Raw genomic sequence first — 21,277 nt, 5'->3', positions numbered from 1 at the left:
TCATATTCTGTAAAAGTGGTCTGCATTGTATGCCTGTAGGGATAATAAATTGCACCTGTTGGCGATACTTTCAAGGTAAAAAGAGAGAGGGAGACAGACAGCAGGAAAGCTGAGGAGTAGGTATCAGAAAGGACATCAATATAGAAGCATACTTTTTAATAGTAATAAAATAATAATAATTGTCCCGATACTGTATCGGTATCGGAAAAGTATCGGTCCTTATTTGTCTTATTGGGTCATAAGGGGTTGACACTATGGCAGGTAAATAAAATGTTGGGGCATGTGGAGCTTTGGAGTTGCCCAAACTGCAAGTGCACAGTTGAGTGAGGAGTCTGCTATAAACACAACACGAGATATATAGCTAGATAGCTATAAACACAGACAAGATCACAACACCGGTATCTGTATCGGCTAACACAGACATTGTGGTATCGGGATCGGATCGGAAACGAAAAAAGTGTATCGGGACATCCCTACTTTTGAAACGTATTATTTTTGAAGAATAGGTATGACAAGATGCATGCTTAATTAGAGGCAATGATATTTTTTTGCAATGTTAACCTTTTTAAAGGTCATCTAGAAGGGACACAAATTGAAATATATATATATATTTTGAAACTTTTTAATATATACAGTATGTCAACAAACAGTTTTGAATGGTCTCACATTCAAAAAATACCGCCCTGTAAGTAAGAACGTATGCATGTTTGTAAAAGTGAATTATCTTGCATTAAAAGATGCAAGGTACTTGCAGGTAGTAATGCAGTCCTTCTTTCAGAGGCCATGTAGAGACTTAAAAGATGCACGGTACTTGCATGTAGTAATGCAGTCCTTCTTTCAGAGGCTTTCAGAGTCCTTCTTCAGATGTAGAGACTCCAGTACTGAAATGTTCCGCTCTTCAGTCTTCACATTGCATGCTTACATTAGAGTGCATTGGAGGCTGACACATCGGTCAAAACACCCACCTTGACAGAAGGGTATCCTTCTGCTCGTTGGAGTGTGTGCATGCATGCTCATGGATCAATTACGTGTGTGTGTGTGTGTGTGTGTGTGTGTGTGTGTGTGTGTGTGTGTGTGTGTTTGTGTGTGTGTGTGTGTGTGTTGCTTTTTTTCTGAACTGCTTTAGACTTTGTCCATCCATCCTTATTTTACAAAAGAACTCTTTCCTACATTTGCACAATATTAAATCAAACGGCCTGGTTGCATGAGGTGGGCGTTGTTGGGCATCATTCAGAATGTGTTCTGGTGAAGACATTGGCAGCCGCAGCCCGCCGGACACTGGTCCTGACAGCGGAACCACTCCATCATGTGGCTGGTGTGGCCCCCGTGGCCACAGCTCAGGCAGAAGTTGGAGGAGCCGCGCACGGCCACGTGGCAGATGGCACACTGGAAGGTCAGACGCTTGCACACCGCACACTGGGTCCCCCGCGCCTGGCTGCGACAGTGACAGCAGTACAGCCCGAACTCTAAGACAACGTGATACAAAATGATACAGACTGGTCACACTGGGTTCCACCCGCCCCGCGTCTGGCTGCGACAGTGACAGCAGTACAGCCCGAACTCTAAGACAACGTGATACATCGACTAAAACTGTGACAAAATTTTTTTGTCGGCTACCTTTTTCACTGACCAAAACTAAATAAAAACTAAGCTATGATGAGTGGGTTTTTTTTTTCTTTTTTTTTGAAGTCTGGTGCGCTGCTGGATGGTTCCCAGTTCGATCCTTGGTGCTTGGTTGTATGCAGGTGTCACTGTCCAAAAATAGCTGACACGTTGTGAGCTTGTAGATCTGCTATTTTCAGGCACACAGCCGAGTATAAATCAGGCATTTCAATGCCATCACGGCCGGCCAAAATACATTTTAGTCGACGAATTCAACTGTAGATTTAGTTGAATAAAACCTTATGGTATCTACAGTTATGTGAAAGCGGGGTCATTGAGGAGGTTCCCAAGGGATCTCCAGCTAAATAAGTTCATATAACGAGTCACTATGCAACGTGTAGATCTGCTATTTTTAAGTCTTATGGGGGTCCATGGCAAAACACATTTTCAGATAGGGGGGCCGCTTTGCTGAAAAATACATATAAATTTGGGGGCCCTGGTTGTGAGAACCAATAGAGTGTCGCAGTCCCGCCCCCTCGAGAGACCCGGAAAATAATTCCCTGTTCAATTTCCTCATAGACTTTTCAAAAAGTATTTATTTAAAGACGCTGCGGACAAAGCCAACTCGAGTTGTAACACATCACGACAATAAACACAATGTTTTGGGCCAAACAAAGAATTAGAAAGAAGAAAAAAACTTTTTTGGTGTTTTTATTCTTTGTAATTAAAATTTTGGTCCAAAATATTGTGTTTGTTGTCATGATTTGTCACAACTCGAGTTGGCTTTGTAAGGTCTTTAAATAAATACTTTTTGAAATGTCTATGGGAAAAATGCATTGGGAATTATTTCCTGGGCATGGCGTCGCTCTATTGAGAACCAATGTTAGACGGTGCAATGATGGTAAAAGCAGGTATTAAAGTACAACATGATGGTACATATTATCCATGAGAATCTCCGTAAACTTACCGACGCCCTTGTGGGGTTCAGGAGGGCAGGAGGCGAACTTCAGCACATCTGCCCTCTTGTCCTTGAGTCCCCAACGGTGGAGGATCTCTCCATAGCACTTTTTAAAGTCATCAAACTGTAATGTGTTTGCGGGGTCCAACAGCCTGGTGCCAACAAAACAAAACAAAATGATAATGGGACAAGAGACTACAGTATGTGGGCATAATGTAACAGACCAGGTTGCAGGGCTGTCATTTTGTGAAATGGCAGGCTGGTCTATGTCAAGTGAACCAACACATTTGTAACCTTTTTGGTAACCATTTTTGACCCCTCTATCACACGGAACTATGTTTTTTGTGTCCATATCACTACGCCCAAAAAATATGTGATAGAGGGGTGAACGAAAGTTGCGCTAATATTTTAGAAATAGGTCAATACAAATGACGTTAGTTTTGTGAATTCATTTACTTTTACTGCGTGGCCCCCTGTGCACCCCACAAAATGACCGGAACTACTTAATATTGACCAAAAACCAGAGCAGAACTCCCACCATGGGACTCGGGCAATCAATGAATACAGTTGAAACCACATACAGCCACATACAGCTTAAGTTCAAAACACCTGAACTATCCCTAACTGTTTACTGCGTAGCACACATTCAATGTCACCTCTTGTTCATGTCATGCTGTTCCCGCTCTCGTTCTCTTGGATCGGTGTACATTTGGTTGGCATAGCGATAGTCGTCAGGAGAGGAATCTCCCCAGGGGGGCACGTGCTCCACGTCTCGAGACTCTCGACCTGTTGAAGAAAAAACAGTCGTTTGTGTAAGATGTGTGAAATGAAATGAAACAAAACACCCCACACATACTGTACATTTGGGGATGCCAATCATGGAGGTTTCCCATTTAGTTGCACAGCCCTGCGAACAGAGAAAGCAACAGCAGGTGGCGCTGCGGACAGCCCCCGGAACATTGTGAGCAGTGAGCTTCCCTCCCTCCAGGAATTATACGAGAAAGGACGCATGATCTAATCTCAATGTATATGCATAAAAGGACAATCACAACCGCAGCCAAAACAAGATTAACAAGACTAGATTAAAGATACAAAGTGTGTATGTACTGTACTCCCCCGACAGAGAATGGTAATTGCAGCTGTAACTCTAAACCCTGGTCTCCCACATGGGGAAACCAAACGGGGGAGAATTCACCATTGAGGAGACACTGTCTGCAGTTCATCAGGGCGTGAAGGGACCAAAACACAGAGTGGTGTAAACAGCGACCTTGGACCGAGTGGCTGCATACTGAAAGCCAGCAACAGACCTCCGTTGTTCTTAGTTAACTCACCACACTGTCAGGGAGTCCCAGCGGGACTATACCATTTCCTTTGCCCGGTGAGCTTTCCTTAGTGGCAGTAATGTTAATCTATTAACCACATGAACGTCAGTGTCCCTATTCTGGGGGCAAACATTCAGCGGAAAAAAATTGCCTATCAACAAGCCCTCATCCGGAGGATGGAGGAGGGCTGGCTTATCAGCCGGAGACATCTTTTCAATACGTACATTTAGGCTGCATGTCAAATGATTTTCTTTTAGTGTGAGCTGGTGCTATCTTACCGATATTCCAGGATGAGTCTGTGGTGCTGGAATAGGAACCCGAGGTCACAGAACTGGACGTGAGGCTGGGCTGAAAGAAACAAGCCGAAGATGATTACGGTCACAGCCGGGGTGTGAGATTGTGTTGTGGATCATTTTTGATCAACATTTTTGTCTATAATGATGTCCAAAGTAGGGACTACATGTCGTGGAAAGTGGACATACGAGTAAGACGTATGACGTCTCGTGGGAGCAATAAGCCACCAATCGACCTCCAAAAACAAGTAAAAAAAAAACCAAGCCAAATCTCGCTAGAGAAATAAGCCACAATGCACCTAAAAAAACAAGCCAAAAAAAAATTAGATGCATATATCATTATAATTACTATGTAGGTCCATAATGGATGTTTTGTTTATTTATTATTAACATTACACACATACAGGAGCCGGGTGCTTAATAAGTAGACACCAAACCTATTCTTTTCGTTTTTAAGATAAGCCCCCCCAAAAAAACGCAACCCACAACTCTGTATTTTTATACTCTCAACTAAAAACAAGCCAAACGTTGCGATAAATAAGCAGACTTGGCAACACTACGTACGTAGCGTGAGTGATGCGAGGGAAACGGTGAAGGCCGTGGGGGATGGTGTCCATACAGGGAGTAGTAGTCCTGAGGTGAGCCCTGGGCCTTGAACACACAACACAACATGGCCAGGGTCTGCACGTCACTCATCTGGCTGTAGTGGTCCAAACTGAGAGAGAGACATTGATCGAATACTATATTAACATTTTGCAGAAAAAAGCACAGGAAAGTACAGTTCTAGAAGAAAGCCTATTGGCTTGTTTCAATACGATATATTTTTTTCAACTTAAATTTTATTCATTTTTCATGAACAGAAATAGACAAGGACATAAAGAAAGCAAAAAGACAAACAATCGAACATTACAATATGTGTTGCCAACTCAGTAAATAAAAAACGGTAGATAAATGCTATAATTGTAGGAGATCACACACAGACAGGATAATAATAAAATGCAAACATTATGTGAGCGTACGCGTACATATACACACACACACACACACACACACACACACACACACACACACACACACACACACACACACACACACACACACTCTAACAGTCATACACACACCCACACACAATAATATTGGACAGTAAAGTGCCGTATATAAAGAAAATAAATAACCAATACGATATTTAATCAACATATCGCCCAACCCTACAAGGTGTGAGATGTAAAAAGTAGCATGAATTAAGAATGAGGAATCTAAGTCAGTGAATATATGTACAGTAGTTAGTTGTATAAAACACTGGGTCCAAGCAACGAATAAAAACATCAGTACAGTGTAAGAGAGAAAGAGTGGTTAGGCTTTGACCATTTTCCCCTGGTTGAGTGATGGTTTTACTTACTTCACATGGAGAATGACCCATCCTCCCATATTTTATTTATACAGGGAGCTAGGAATAAAAAGCGCACTCAAGGCAGAAGGCCACTAAGGGGGATGAGTCGAGGGTCGGATGAGAAAAGAGTATCTTGTCTTGTTGTGCAACATACCAGCATTTCGTTGTGCAGTATGTTTTTGCACATGTGATAGAATGCGTTTGCTTTATGATGTGATCTTATGATATTTTGGAGATTGTTCATGGCACTGAAGGCTGTGTACTTACTGTTGGCTTACCATTGGCTTCATGCTGTTGAAGTATTGTCCATGAATTAACCCATTCTCGGGGCGGGAACCCCTTTAGGTGTTTTAAGCATTACTTTAGCTATTGAAAAATAGCAGATCTACATGCTCATATCTCGGCACTGAGTGCCGTGCTACGAGCTTGTAGATATGCTATTTTTTTTAAATCGTGAAAATGTGGCGCAAATCTTTGAATATTCTTTCAGAGCGAAAGTTTTTTCACTCAAATCTTTGCTTCTAGGGGGGGGGGGGGGGGGTGCCTGGAACAACATATTTTCAGATGGGGGTCGGCGGCCATTTACATACATTTTTGGGGGTCCTTGACATGAACATGTTTGAGAACGACTGACATTAGAAACATGGGTTCTTTTCAGAAAACTGGCAGGATTTAGAAGGCATTGGGCTGTATTTTGCATGTCTTAAGTACCAGGTCTTATTCCCTAACTTGAGTAAACTAAAGACCTGGAGGCGTGATCAATGCCATTTGGCTATTCTGAGTGGCCAAAGAGCATTGATCACGCCTCCAGGTCTTTAGTTTACTCAAGTTAGGGAATAAGACCTGGTACTTAAGACATGCAAAATACAGCCCATTATTTTGTAAAGAACTGAACGGGCTGCTACTCACAGAGTCTCAAGCAGAGAGCGCCCAAAGGGGTGTCGGGCCCAGGGAGTGTCTGTGTCCGGGTCCGAGTCTGGACTCAGGTCTAGACTGGTAGCTGCAGCTGCCAGGGCCCAAACCTAAAAACGGAAAGGTGTGAGAAAGGCACCGATGTAATGAACACAACATGCAGACATGTACATACTTTATGTAGGCATGCATCTAGTTTAATGAGTATTAAATGGTTTGGGTTCTTAAACTTAATTCACTACCACGACTAGATACATATAAATGAATCAAAACATTTAAAAAGTTATACACAAGTTAAAATGAACACTTGGCCAGGCTCTGTAGTATCATGAAAACAATAAACTCCTCAAGTGTTAATTCATCAATTTGTAACGCTGATGTACACTTGACATTAAATTGAATTTAAAGTTAAACTGAGGATGTGTCCGTGCGTGTATAGCTGAAATGTTGTGGCGTGTCAGACCTTGGCCACGTCCCTGCGGCCCACGGTGAGAGATGCCGCCGCGTTCTTTTGACACGTATCCTGGATGTCGTTCACGTTCAGACTAAAGACAAAGACAGAAAATGAGCATTAACAGACACACTAAATGAAAAGCGTCAGAGACGTTCCTGTTGTCATATCAGACGCACCCATTGTTTACAACGGCTAGCGTCCAGCAGACATGTCAAAACCGTCTCATTTCTATTTGGGAGCATCGACGCACGTTACAGAACATCCACAATGACTTTGAGCAACGCCGAATTATAATAACCTCGTTTTTTTTCTCCAAACTTGTATTGCAGTGTAGGTACCACGAATGTTTGTTTTCACTTGTTTGACCTTCTGGAAACACAAATCCGTTTCATGATGATAGATGATGAGAACAGATACAGAAGTGACACTTTACATATTTGAAGTCTCTGGGTGCAGCAAGAGACACATCTTCGTACGTGGTAACTCTAAACTTGAAAAAGGTTGGATTGGACTGTTTTTTTTCCTTTTTCTAAATTTAATGATAATTAAATGGTAAAAGGTACAGGCATACTGATTCATCTTTTGGCTGAAATAAATGTTTTCCTATCTCGACATATACAGTATCTTCGTCCCGTTTCCTGAGGTTTCTAGAAACGTTCCACACTCTGGAACTTTTTGTTCTCCACCAGGTCGAAGGGTTAGGGGAGAGAGTATGTGTCCGTCCGTCCGTGTGTGTGTGTGTGTGTGTGTGTGTGTGTGCGTGCGTGCGTGCGTGCGTGCGTGCGTGTGTGTGTGTCCGTCCGTCCGTCTGTGTACAGCTAATCTCCGGCACCATTAAAACCCAGTCGATGGCAAATTTTGCACACACACTCCCTGGATGCCAACGATGAACCTCTGCCCCAAACTTTCCAGAACGACCTGTTATAGCGCCACCAGGATCCTCTCTATGGCTTTCTTCAACTTGTGTAAAATGAAACTATTCATATTGATGAGGTATGTATCCAGGGAGTAATAAAAGGACTCAGAGGGTGTTGAGCTACCATATTAACCCTAGAGAAGATATGGCTTCTGACCAGTGCTGAACGAGCTACCACATTATCCCTAGAGAAGATATGGCTTCTGACCAGTGCTGAACTTGACAAACAAAGTAGCTGTGGTCTGTGGATAACTTGGATAAGTAGCCTTGCCGAGTACATACATACATAGGGCCTATCTCTTGTTTCTGTAGCGTGAGGCAGCTTGATGTACAAGTACACCCCCTGGACATGACGCTAGTATGTCGCAGGGACTTACCCACAATCCAACCCTTGATGCTGAGTGTCAAGCAGGGAGGCACTGGGTCCCATTTTTAGAGTCTTTGGTATGACCCGGCCGGGGATTGAACCCCGACCTCCCAGTCTCAGGGCGGACACTCTAACCACAAGGCCACTGAGCTGGTCTGTGGATGGTTTGGTAGAATTCACAGCTAACAAGTTTCGCAGTCTCAAAGCCACTGGAAATAGACAGCAAAAAAGCTTCTTTCCCCGAACAATCAGATACATGAACGAAATGATAAGAAACAGAGCGAATCAGGGGAAAAGAAAACGCTAGCCCCAACCTGCACATTTGTCCTCTTCTCGCACTATGAAGCTCGAATTGCACCTTTCTAAGCTTTTTTTGTTGTATTTTATGGAACATAAGCCTACTGTGAAGTTGTTCATACAGAGTTCACCTATCATTGCTACTACAGGGAAAACATGCACATGTACATTTTTTCCCTCTTTTTTTGCACTCTATATTCTATCCTTTTGTTTGCTGTGATTTTGCGGTTTGACGTTATATTATATATTTGCTGCTGCATTGTCTGAAGCTTCAAGCAAGCCAAACTAAAATAAGTTTTACTCTTATGTACCTGTACACAAGATGTAACAATAAAGTTTTCCTCTTATGTACCTGTACACAAGGTGTAACAATAAAGTTTTCCTCTTATGTACCTGTACACAAGATGTTGACAATAAAGTTTTACTCTTATGTACCTGTACACAAGATGTAACAATAAAGTTTTACTCTTATGTACCTGTCCACAAGATGGAACAATAAAGTACAACCTTGAACACCCTCCATATCATGGGAAATGTTTTCATTGTCTTGTCAATAAATGAGTCTCTGGGTTTCGTGATAAAGGAATTATGAGCAAGTCAAATTTGCTGACAAATTTGCAAATTTTGCTGACGGCAAAAATGCCGTCAGCATTGCCTTCAGCACAACCAACTCTATCAGTGACAATCAACATGTGTTCAAAAGTAGGTTTTGAAGTGTGCCGTGAAGCCACCACTCACATATAGCTCTCTCCCAGTGCTTTGTGGACAGGCAGTAGACATGAAATCTCCTGGATGATGACTTTCCCAGCCAGCTTGATGGGCCTGTTGTCTGTCCCCTTAGTCTTATAGCGCCGTGATTTCTGGAGGGCAGAGAGGAGGAGGGCAGAGGTGTGGGGGAGGGGGGTTGGACCCGGAGGGACGAAGCACCACATAATTAAATGTGGTCTGGATGACAAATTGTTGCCTGTGCATGAATTAACCAGCGTCTTGCCTGCAGACCCGACGGAGGTCAAATAAAACAGTCGATGAAAAACAAAAGACAGGAGTTGAATTGAACGTCCCACTGCACTTACAAGCCCAAAAGAGCCCCTTTATGTGTTTTTTGCGCGATAGTTATAGTTAGTTGACCGTTAACAGTGGTTCACTGAGAAGACGAGAAGAAAAATGGAATGTATCGGATGGTTCAGGCGACAGCGTGCGCTGGAGTTACTGCAGCGCAGTTACATGCAGGCAGGAAGGAAAGAATGTGGAATGTGGAAAAGTCACAACTACCCAGATGAGACACGGAGAACAATAGTTGGATGGGAGAGGTTGAATGTGAGAGATGTGGATAGAGAGAGAGAGAGAGAGAGAGAGAGAGAGAGAGAGAGAGAGAGAGAGAGAGAGATCGATCAATACCGGGAAGTCATGAATGGTCTGCACAGACCAGCGGCGATAGGCAGACATTAGTGGCTTCTGATTGGAGGAGGAGAGACGGGAGGGAGGAGGTGACCAACAGCGTCGTAGGGGAGGGAACAAGACATGTGATTGGGTGGGCGGTCACCACAAAATGACAAACAGGAAACAACACAAAAAGGAGACCTATTCAGTAAGATAGTTAAGACACAAAGATGGGGAATTTAAATACACAAACTGCTCTGTGAATACAAAAACAATGGCATGGCATCAACATACCGTAACTAACCATATCCTTGACATTGATTACGGTCGGCCATTTTCCAAAAAAGGTTCGTTTGATTTTTGAGGATGCCATTGCATTCCATTCATTTCACTACAGTCTTGCTCGGGATAGGTAGTAATTGTGCCATTATTCTTGTTAACCCATTTCGTTGGGGCGGGAACCACTTTTGGTGTTTTAAGCATTATGTTATACTGGTCGAAATGGGTTAACATCGCTTCATCATTGTGTTTTAATGCATTATTGATTTACAAATCAAATTCAAACATCCATTAAAACCAACAACTTATTCACCATGCAATTATCTTTAGCAAAACATTAGCTTTAGTTATTCGGTTAGATTCGGCGACATCTTCAATGACTTCGGAGAAAATATTAACAAATACAATTGCATTAACTGACGGCGGTGTGGACCTATTATAACCTTTTCATTTGTCCACAAAATGTAGAAATCACCCACTTCACTTACTTTGTGTAGAAATAGTGTGTGTGTGTGTGTGTGTGTGTGTGTGTGTGTGTGTGTGTGTGTGTGTGTGTGTGTGTGTGTGTGTGTGCGTGTTTCTCACCCGTTCCTTGTAGTAGAAGGAGGAGATGGAGACTGTGTCCTTGTCAGAGCGGGTGGGGCTGCCACTGTACAGCCTCAGGGTGGTCTGAGACTCTGTTCTCATCTTCATAGGAGTCAGTACGCCACTGTGGTAGGCAGACAGGGCAGACAGGGACCTGGACACCACACACACACACACACACACACACACACACACACACACACACACACACACACAAAGTCACCAGTGTTGTCATAGTCTCTTGAATAGTTTTCATTTAGTTCTAGTCACATTTCAGTCACCTGGAATCACGTTTTGGTGTTAGTCTAGTTTTAGTCGAATAAATGTCACAAGATTTTAGTCGACTAAATCTACAGCCGATTTAGTCGACTGAAATGTATTTAGGCAGGCCTTGATGCTGTCGTAATGGCTGATTTTACACTTGCTGAAAATAGCCGATCTACAAGCTCACAATGCATCGCAGCGCGACGCGTTGTGAGCTTGTAGATTTGCTATTTTCAGCATGCAATCAGTGTAAAATGATTTATAGTGGATCTCTTGTCAACTAGTCCCTTCCTAACATTTTATCAAATAGCCAATTACAGATGGATATTTGATTTTCTGACAGGCAGGCCCCAGTGTGTACGCATAGGAGAGAGATGCTCATCCACAATTCTCACCAGAACCGGTGCGCCCCAAGGCTGCTGCCTCAGTCCTCTGTTGTACAGTTTGTTTACATTTGATTGTGTCGCCAGATGTGGGAATAACAGCATAGTTAAATTTGCGGATGATACCACAGTGATCGGACTAATAACCGACGGTGATGAGAGAGACTATAGGAGGGAGATAGAAGATCTAACTCTATGGTGCGATAACAACAACCTCTGTGGGTGTGGCTTCAGTTCAGGTGGATCACCACCCACCAGGCAAACCAGGCATACTTAATGAACTGGTGGGCGTGCACACATAAGAACGACATTTGAACAAATACTGTACACTTTTTTGAAAAAGATTCTTCCTCCTTATATAACAATAAGACCTGATGATCAGGTTTTAGGGTGGGAAAGAATCAGTTTTCACCTGGGTGTGGGCTCTGTGGTTGGGACAGAGCGGTGCATGGTGATGGGCCTGGCGAAGTACACCAGGCAGCCGGTACCACAGAAGCGGGCCCCTGATGTCCGAGGAAAGGGAATGTTGGCATCCTGGTGGGAACAATAAAACAAACATGGACAATGGATAATAAAAGCTAAGTTGGACACGTGGAGTAGAGTTGTCTCGATACCTTTTTTTCAGACTGAGTAAGAGCACAAGTACTACATCTTTAGTACTCGAATATATATTAAAAGATTTTGACACATTTTCACTTTCACATTTTTCAAAAATAGCTAAAGTATAGAAGGGCTTTCCGCCCTGAATTGGGTTAAGAGATTCAGGAAGTGACACACAAGCTGCAGCAACATGGAGGTCCATTGTACCTGGTAGGAGCTGTAAGTGACACACAAGCTGTAGCAACATGGAGGTCCATTGTACCTGGTAGGAGCTGTAAGTGACACACAAGCTGTAGCAACATGGTAGGTCCGTTGTACCTGGTAGGAGCCCTAAGTGACACACAAGCTGTAGCAACATGGAGGTCCGTTGTACCTGGTAGGAGCCCTAAGTGACACACAAGCTGTAGCAACATGGTAGGTCCGTTGTACCTGGTAGGAGCCCTAAGTGACACACAAGCTGTAGCAACATGGTAGGTCCGTTGTACCTGGTAGGAGCCCTAAGTGACACACAAGCTGTAGCAACATGGAGGCCCGTTGTACCTGGTAGGAGCCCTAAGTGACACACAAGCTGTAGCAACATGGTAGGTCTGTTGTACCTGGTAGGAGCCGTAGGTGTTGATGACGCGGGAGAACGTTGGCAGGGCTGGTGTTACAGGGTTGGACAGGAACAAGGGACCCACCGCAGGCCCGTCTTTGTCTTCCTGTATCGTGAAAGAGAGAAAAAGAAAATTTAGGGACTGAAGGGAAGGATACAACTCAATCCTGAGTTGTTCACACATCCGCATATCCTGCTGCGTATATAGCAATTATTTATTTTAAACACATTTCCTCGTGACTCGTGTACACTGTTGTGTTGTTTTTGGCAGCACATTTTGATTTTAGTTTTAGTCATAGTCTCTTGAATAGTTTTCATTTAGTTTAACATTTTAGTCACCTGGAATGTCTTAGTGTCAGTCTAGTTTTAATTTCTGTTCACAAACATTCTTAACATATTAGATAGAGATTGATATTAGCAAACATACACATTATTTTATCTCTGCCAGCTAGTCAGAGTTTATCCCAGACGTAGAGAGATTTGCACTGTATTTTCATTTTTTTTGTAGTATTAACAGTTTTTCAATTATATTTTGAAAATAGACAAGCTATTTTTTTTAAGTTTTAATCCAAACCTACAAAGTAACTAACTAAGTTTTCAAATAATTGTATTGGGAGTAAAAGTACAATGTTTGTCTCTGAGATGTAGTGGAATAGTAAGAGTATAGAAACTTGGAAATAGTCCAGCAAAGTAAAAGTAACTTAAGATTGCACCCATTTAGAAGACACCCATGTCTTCTAAATAATGACACTTTTCTGAAAAACCTAGGTTTTTATGTCATTCTCAAACATAAAATATATGAAATTGGTCGCCAACCCCCATCTAAAAATATGTTCTTCCCGCCCCCCCCCCCCCCCCCCCCTCAAAAATCTGCGCCACATTTTCACGATTAAAAAAAAATAGCAGATCTACAAGCTCGTAGTGCGTAGCGCTATGAGCTTGTAGATCTGCTATTTTTCAATAGCTAAAGTATAACATAATGCTTAATCAAGTACAGTACTTGAGTACATGCGTGCGTGCGTGCGTGCGTGCGTGCGTGCGTGTCAGAGTCCCACCATGTCAGACTCCAGACAGGACACCAGCTGTCTCACACACGGCTCCAAACAGTTCTGGTTCCGTTTCACCTTCTGAAGTGACGTGTCCGTCAGGATCTGCAAAAATGATCAGTGGTGGAAGAAGTACTACTACTACTGTACATCATTTTTACTTAACGTAAAAGTATCAATACTGAAAATGTAGAAAAACTACGTTTCACATAAAGGTCTGGATATTTATCTAAGGTAAATGAATATCACACCGTGATGCAGTCCCCTGTATGATACAACTTAAAACATTCATAAATTGTGTCAGCCAATAAAATGTAAATGTGGGGTAGGACCGTACAGGAGAGAGGTGGTGACATGTGACGCTGATTATGAACTGTATTGTTCAGCAATTAGGTATGTATGTGTATGATTTTAAGAATCGAAGTATATCTAAATGTAAACAGCAACATTGACTATGTATCGTTTCGTTTTGCAATGCAAATAATCGGGTGTGTCAATACTACATTTTTTGTGCATGGTATTTAGCAGTTTTTTGAAGAAAAATGAAAAAGAGGGGCCATAATGAACCAATACCGTCCATGTATCGTATCGTCAACCATGTATCGTGATACATATCGTATCGCTGTTAATAATGTATCGTTACACCCCTAGTATGAATGTATTAAATATGCTAACAGCTTACCTTCTGTATCTTTGTCCTCATGGCAGACGGTATGGTGGTGGGAGAGACAAACTGGAAGGTGGGGGCAGCATTGTTGGGGTAGTGGGCGGGGAACTTCACCACCATTCGCACCTGATGGCTTACGAAGTGGGCCGACACGACACAGCTCCTTTTTTCAGCATCCATCTGGAGTCACACATGTAGAAAATATATTGATTTATATGTTACAGTACATGTTACAGTGAGAAAATGACACCCGTGTGAAGTGAGTGGTGCAACTTCGTGTGGGGGTCCCCGGGGGAAGAGGGGGGAGTTCCAGACCCACAGGGTCGCACCTGCCAGTGCCGGCCCGGTTCCGACGAGCCGCCCCGCGTCCGAAACAGTTAAGAAATTACAGTTACCGTGTGGGGGTCCCTCTACTGTACTGTCACTGTACTGTACTGGCACACCCGAAATCATCATATATACAGTTAATATGTGCGTGTGTGTTTGTGTGTGTGTTAGGTTGCGCACAGGTGGTGAAAAACAACCGTGCTGTTTTCATGCTCAGACCCAGCCAGCCACCCACATAGCTCAGTAAGGGAACAAGGGGTGCCAATGTTTCCAGCATGGGAGGCCGTGGTCTTCTCACCTCCACATTGACGTTCCTGATTTGCAGGTTGACCAGGGAGAACTCCTGCTGCAGGGTCTGGGGCAGACCTGCCCCTGAGGCATCGTGCCGGCTGGAACTGGAACTCATAGCTGCATGAACCCCATCCTGGTCTGAGACAGGAAAACAAAACCACACCGCAGTACGTGACAATATGGCAACATCATGACGACATTATTATAAGCAGTTACCAATTCATGGATAACAGCTAAGACAGATACCTGGATAATATAAGCCTGCCCTTTTACCAAACACAAATTCAAGACGTTTCCCAAACTGGCGACAATACCCACTGCGAGTAGGGCTACACGCCGAGAGGGGGGACGACACAATACCCACTGCGAGTAGGGCTGGTAGGGCTACACGCCGAGAGGGGGGGGGGGGGGGGGGTCTCACCCTGCAGGTCATCCACTGACAGGTTGGACGTGTGTTGGGGCTCTGGCTCCTGGGAGGACATGGTCTTCTCCGCCGGAGACATTCCCTCCAACTCTTCAACCACGTCGTTAGAGCAGAGCTGGACAACGTGCACACATCAACGACGTGAACAAACATGCCATCTTGGGAAAGGGATTATGAGGGTGTTTCATTCATTTCTAGTTCATGGATAGGATCAATTGTTATTATATGACTTACCTTCTGCAGCTGTGGATCCACTCGCCATATTCTCAGCGTCTGGTCCCTGGACCATGTAACTAACTGGTAGTCCTTAGAGCCTGTATTTATTTTATGGATAAAAGCAGTGAAAACCATTGATAATATGTCTGTTATGATCAGAGGAAAAAAGTGCTGTTTTTATCATTGTAAGCACGATGGTGTTTCTTGCTGGATATAGCTGGTTTTCGTGTGCTGTCAGGAAGTCAGAAGCTTAGATTGTAAAGACATCATTCCGTTTACATGCCATGAAAAGGCCACACCTCCAAACAAGATGTCCTACATTATCTTTCTGACACTAGATGGGACTTAGATGACACACCTTCTTTCTGGGGTCGCCAGCGGTACTCCAGGACCACATCGTCATGGCCGACGAAGGCGTGGACAGGATTGTTGAGGTCCAAGGTGCTCCACAGCAGCAGGCTGTTCTCTCTCCGTAGCTGAGGAACCATCACTGTCACCAGACCATTGGAGAAGGGCTGTAACAGGTTTCATACAGAGAGAGACATGAAACACACACAACCAATGCATGTACCGCCTACCGAAGCAGAGGTACAGACAGTATAGTGTATAAACACCTAGGGAACATTTACCGTGTATCTGGCCTTCCACACTGGCACCTGACAGGACAAGATGTTGAGGTATTTCCTGGGTTGTCTATAGTCCCAAAACTACACAGACAGATTGAACACATAATTCAGTAAATATAGTGCATGGTAAGGCAAAAGGTATCCTCTGGGGATACCTATTGCCTTGCCGAACAAAAAAAAACACGCTATAATCTTAATAAATATTTGCCAAAATCATTTAAAGAAATAAAATTTAAAGAAATACATAATTTTGTCCGAAATCAATTAAAATACAAACGTATAATTTGGTTGCATACCAAGAAGTGTTTGATTTATAGACAATTAGGTTTGCAGCCCTAAGTGTGGATGAATGTGCTGTTGTAGTAGTCCAGGAATCATGTTTGGTCTTACCCTGACAGAGTTGTCCTGACTGGATGTAGCCAGGATGTATTCGCTGTCTGGGTGCCAGTCCAGACCATGGATCTTGGATAGGTGGGCTGCTACATACTCTACTGCTGTGTTAGGTTTCTGTTTTTTTACCAAATAGAAAGCATAGGTTAAAAATGCACCAACCCTCCAACCGACATCGATTTGGGATGCAGCCATGTGTAGCATGTCTTTCATGCACTATACCTCAGCGTCCTGTATCTTCCCGTTTGTTTTTCGTTTTTTGCAACAAATAGTTAGATACAATGTTTTAACCCATTCTGGGTGGGAACCCCTTTTGGTGTTTTAACATTATGTCAGATTTTAGATATTGAAAAATAGCAAATGTACAAGCTCATAGCGCAGCACCAAGTGCCGCGCTACAAGCTTGTAGGTCTGCAATTTTTTAAAACTCAATTTTTTTAATTTAATTTTTAACTCAAATATGTGCTTCTGCGGGGTCCCTCTGGAACAACATATTTTCGGATGAGGGTCGGCGGCCAATTAAATATATTTTTGGAGGTCCTTGACATGAACACGTTTGAGAACCACTGACATAGGGTTTTTCAAGAAAACTGTTAGGATTTAAAAGGCATTTGTAGAATCGTCCTCAGGTCTAAATGGGTTGTAAGATACATTGGATATAAGAGTATACTATCTCTCTAAATCAGCCTGGCTGGTCATATGCCAGTTTAAACTTGCCATAAGCCAGTGTGACACTCACCCTTTTATCCCAGATCCGTACATCGCCATCATGACTGGAGGCGAGGAGATAATTATTCTTCTTGTTCCATTTGACTTGTGATGCCCCGGCTGCAAAAACAAAATAGCAACAACATACTATAGAAGAGGGCGATGATGGAGAAGAAAATATAAAATTTGAAGGATTTGAAATGAATACCAGGTGAGACCATGTAGCCACTGAACAACTCAAAGCTGATATGCTGTTCTTACCGACTGCAGACAGAGCTACCGTTGGTTTCCGTGTGTCTCTGTGAGATCAAACATGGGCAGATTTAAAGCCCCTTCCACATTGAATGAATAATAAACTGTGAAAAAGATTAGGACACTATGCAAACAATGTGTTTAGTTTTACCCTCTTCTAAAGTCATCCTCGTTGCTCTGAGATCTTACCTGGTGTCCCAGATGTAGATATAAGTGTCCACAGAACTTGTGACCAGGAACTCTGGTTCAAACCACGACCAGTCGAGATCACTGAGAGGGCAGACAGAGTTTACATCGATTCAGCATTATACAGCATCTCATCGTTTTTCCGAATGAATGAAAAGCTTTATTAAACATGTTTAATTATTTGTATTACGGTAAAGCTTGGTGTACAGTACACTGCCCATTATTACTGCTACCGGCTGAATTGTAACCATGTGGCAAATAAAAGTTACAATTACAATTTATTTAGGCCTTTAGCAAAGAGCTAACTATCCAGAGCGACTCATGATTGGTAATTAATCACATAAATAGAATGCAGTGTAGTGATTCACTGTTTTGAAAGTTCTCACTTTGTTTGTATTCTACAGCGCTTTGACCGTGTGGTGTTGTCCTAGTAAACCGTTAACATTTATAAAAGAAAACAGACCTTTTATTTGATAATGTTATCTGTGAAATTTCTGAAATGTGTTTTGCATTCTGAGGAGTACATTTTGTTGTTAAACTGTCACTGCTTCTGTGTGTTAGCAAAACATGTTTAAGCTGCAGTAACATCATAATTAGAATTACCTGATGACTCGCGTGTGGCCCTGCAGGGACGTATGAGCCTCCCCAACGCCATCCCTCCACGTATAAAGATCAACACGCTGGTTGCTCTGTAAACAAAGGGTTTTGTCTTGAGTTTTAGATGAGGATGCCTGGCCACATAAAATGGCATCGACAGTTTGGGGTCGACTATAACAACTTCCACTAGCTGGGATCTGAGGTCAGGGTGCTACCAGGAATCCCACATTCCCGCACCATTTCGGACCAACTAATGCGAATTTTGAAACACTTCAAGGTTTCGCTTTTGTTTGGTTCTAGGAAGTGTTTTGTCTTCAAAAAATTAAACGGAGACTTACTGAAGCAGCAAAGAGGTGTGACTCAGACTTGTGAGGATTCCACTGCACTGTGCCCACATCCCATTTGCTCTGACGTCCAATTTTACGAGGGGCTTCAGAGGGAGTCTCCAGATTTACAATGTAAAGAAACCTTCGCCTGCAATGACAATACCACACATGCAGATACGTACTGTATATTTCTCTACTCTCTACTTAGCTTCTTCATTTGCTATCACGCGTCTATGAAGGTCAACTGCAGGTGTGATTCTGATTACATTCAAGGCTATGGGGATGATGCTCATGGTGCAATTGAAAAGCAGTATATAGATACTAAAATAGATAGATAATGCTGCTAGGAGTACTAAAAGTTTGATGAGTTGATGATGAAATACAATAAACAAATTTGGTATACTGGAAAAAGTCACTGTCACATCATTAGATTCTATGTAGAATGGACAAATTAATCATAGAAGATGGTACACCTTTTGTGCCAAACATGGTTTGATCTAATATGCTTTATCTTGATAAAGTGTGTTAATATACATTTCACATAACAATGTGATAATGTAACAATTAAGCAACAACAAACAAAGGGTGCTCTAAGTTCAGCACACAAAACACTCCAGAAATCCAGACGATCTGAATATGAACAAAATGTGAGAGTGACTTTCGAGGAAAACAGGAATACCAGACGACTCGCCCCTTTACCAACTCGCCCCGGCAAAAAGTGTTAATGTAGTAACTAAGAACTTGTAGTTAACAGTTAAGTTAGTATTTCCCTCCCTCGGACCCTCCCTGAAATTATATAGTATACAGATTTATTTGATTGTATAGTAGTCAATCTCTATACTCTGTAAAATCAAGGAAGAATAACATGTGACTGCTTAGTTACTAAGTTAATATAGCAGTTAATTGTGTTTTATTAAACACATTTCTTCCATATGTAGACATTTCTATAGTGATTCTGTAATGCGAGGGCAGAAATCACTTGCAAGTGAAAAGAGATGATAACATACCCAGACAGGACGGCATGGCGCCCCAAGCAATCCACAGACATAGCTGTTGCCTGAGAAAAGTATGAAATAGGAACAATTTATGTTGACATAGAAGTGCCGACATGGTAGGGTAGTTTATATATATATAAACAAAAGAGACTGCACATAATTATTGAGTGGAAATACATTTGTTAGTTACACGTAGTGAGTGAAATATTAACGTTGATGAGACGGACGTGAACATTAAAGTAACTCTTGTCTTATGCTGGGCTGGGGGGGGCTTTTCTAGAGAAACTAATGATGTCCACACTGCAGTAGAATTAGCCTAAGATTTAAGACTCTCGTAGATGTATTTTTCGAATCGAAAAATACATCTACGAGAGTTTTGATAGATTGAAATATGTATTAACAGTTTGCAGAATTACAGTACATTTCGAGCACAACTCAATACAAAAGACTGTTAACTGTGAGTGGACGACCCAATAAAGCATTACACTTGTTTACAAGAGGGTCCACCTTGTTCAATTCATCAAAACATTTAGAGACGTACAAATAGACACTTCTATATAGCCAAAGAATTGCAGCCGTCCGTAGGTGCCCTTTGAGAGCGGTTTTGAAGGAGTCAAGGGATTCACATGTCTTAATGACTGTTGGTAGGGCGTTCCACATTTTGGTGGCATAGGAGCGAAAATACTTTAGTCCCTCGTTTGTGCCGAATCTGGGTTGTACATGGTTTGTTGCACTCCCTCTTGTGTTGATTGGTGTGGACTTCGTTAACATTAAGGTTTTTTGATTGATTGAAATATTTATTAACAGTTTGCAGAATTACAGAACATTTCAAGCACAAACTCAATACAAAGACTGTTAACTGTGAGTGGCCGACTCAATTAAGCATTACACTTGTTTACAACAGGGTCCACATTGTTCAATTCATCAAAACATTTAGAGACGTACAAATAGACACTTCTATACAGTTAAGGAACAGAACAGGAATTCATCATAAAGGAAGCAAGGAAGTATTTAGACAGGTACATGGGTATCTTGGTGGTGTATCGAATCTTGGACCAGACCCATTGCAAGATGCTGTACTCTGTCGTCGACCCTAAGCCATTCCAGCCTGTCAAAGTGGGCAGGGGTGAGGTAAGTTCGGGGGGTGAGGACAAGTAGGAGCCTGACCAGTTTGTTTTGGGAAGTCTGGAGCCTATAGTTTTAAGGGCCTTTGAGGTGCTGTGGTACCAAGAGGTGCATGCATAGTCAAAGAAACCTTGTATCTTAGGCTGCAGTAGAATAAAAACGTTGTCCGGCTGAAGCAGGATTTAGAACACACAGCGCATTGATATTAAGTCGGTGTTATTGCCAATGAATAGTTGAATACCAACCTGTGCATCTCTAAATTCAACCACCACATTCTCACTGCTCCAGCGGGCAGCCATCTTCCTTTCCTCATGACAACAAAACATCACGTGACCACTTGGCTCTCCTCTGATTGGCTGGTGGGAGTGGTTCTCCTCAGGGTTTCCATGTCTGCTTATTATTATAAGCTTGTTTTCTGTAAAGTTGCTTGTCAAATAATTTGTTGTTGTATTTGCGGGTTGCTGCTTTTTGGGGGGGCCAAGTTGTTTATTTGGGCTTGTTTCC

General features: G+C 42.6%; 1 protein-coding gene across 3 annotated transcripts; it reads right to left on the bottom strand.

Moving 5' to 3' along the window:
• Positions 1-617: 617 nt before the first annotated feature.
• wdr59 (WD repeat domain 59) lies at positions 618-21,075 on the bottom strand (the record flags this gene model as incomplete). 3 transcript variants are annotated; one of them, XM_080791635.1, is made up of 27 exons in its annotated part: positions 21,019-21,075; positions 19,661-19,710; positions 18,666-18,801; positions 18,334-18,419; positions 17,734-17,814; positions 17,554-17,591; positions 17,324-17,412; positions 16,585-16,701; positions 16,198-16,275; positions 15,927-16,083; positions 15,587-15,666; positions 15,350-15,467; positions 14,936-15,066; positions 14,326-14,490; positions 13,653-13,748; positions 12,599-12,703; positions 11,815-11,936; positions 10,756-10,909; positions 9,910-9,966; positions 9,250-9,371; positions 6,941-7,022; positions 6,475-6,587; positions 4,740-4,890; positions 4,161-4,230; positions 3,217-3,346; positions 2,570-2,712; positions 618-1,466 (listed from the first exon to the last, which is right to left on the bottom strand). In XM_080791635.1, the coding sequence occupies exons 1-27, from the start codon at positions 21,070-21,072 to the stop codon at positions 1,231-1,233; spliced, it is 2,961 nt and encodes a 986-aa protein (XP_080647761.1). In that variant the 5' UTR covers positions 21,073-21,075. The 3 variants fall into 3 exon arrangements, with proteins under 3 accessions (XP_080647761.1, XP_080647762.1, XP_080647763.1); XM_080791636.1 differs by lacking the exon at positions 9,910-9,966; XM_080791637.1 differs by lacking the exons at positions 618-1,466; positions 2,570-2,712; positions 3,217-3,346; ... (5 more) ...; positions 9,910-9,966; positions 10,756-10,909 and having other exon boundaries at positions 11,811-11,936.
• Between the last annotated feature and the right edge of the window lie 202 nt (positions 21,076-21,277).

The sequence above is a fragment of the Protomyctophum bolini genome (assembly GCF_963924005.1).
Source record: "Protomyctophum bolini genome assembly, chromosome: 1".
Taxonomy (NCBI): domain Eukaryota; kingdom Metazoa; phylum Chordata; class Actinopteri; order Myctophiformes; family Myctophidae; genus Protomyctophum; species Protomyctophum bolini.
The sequence above is the reverse complement of the archived record's forward strand: the minus strand, read 5'-3'. Positions and strand labels throughout refer to the sequence as shown.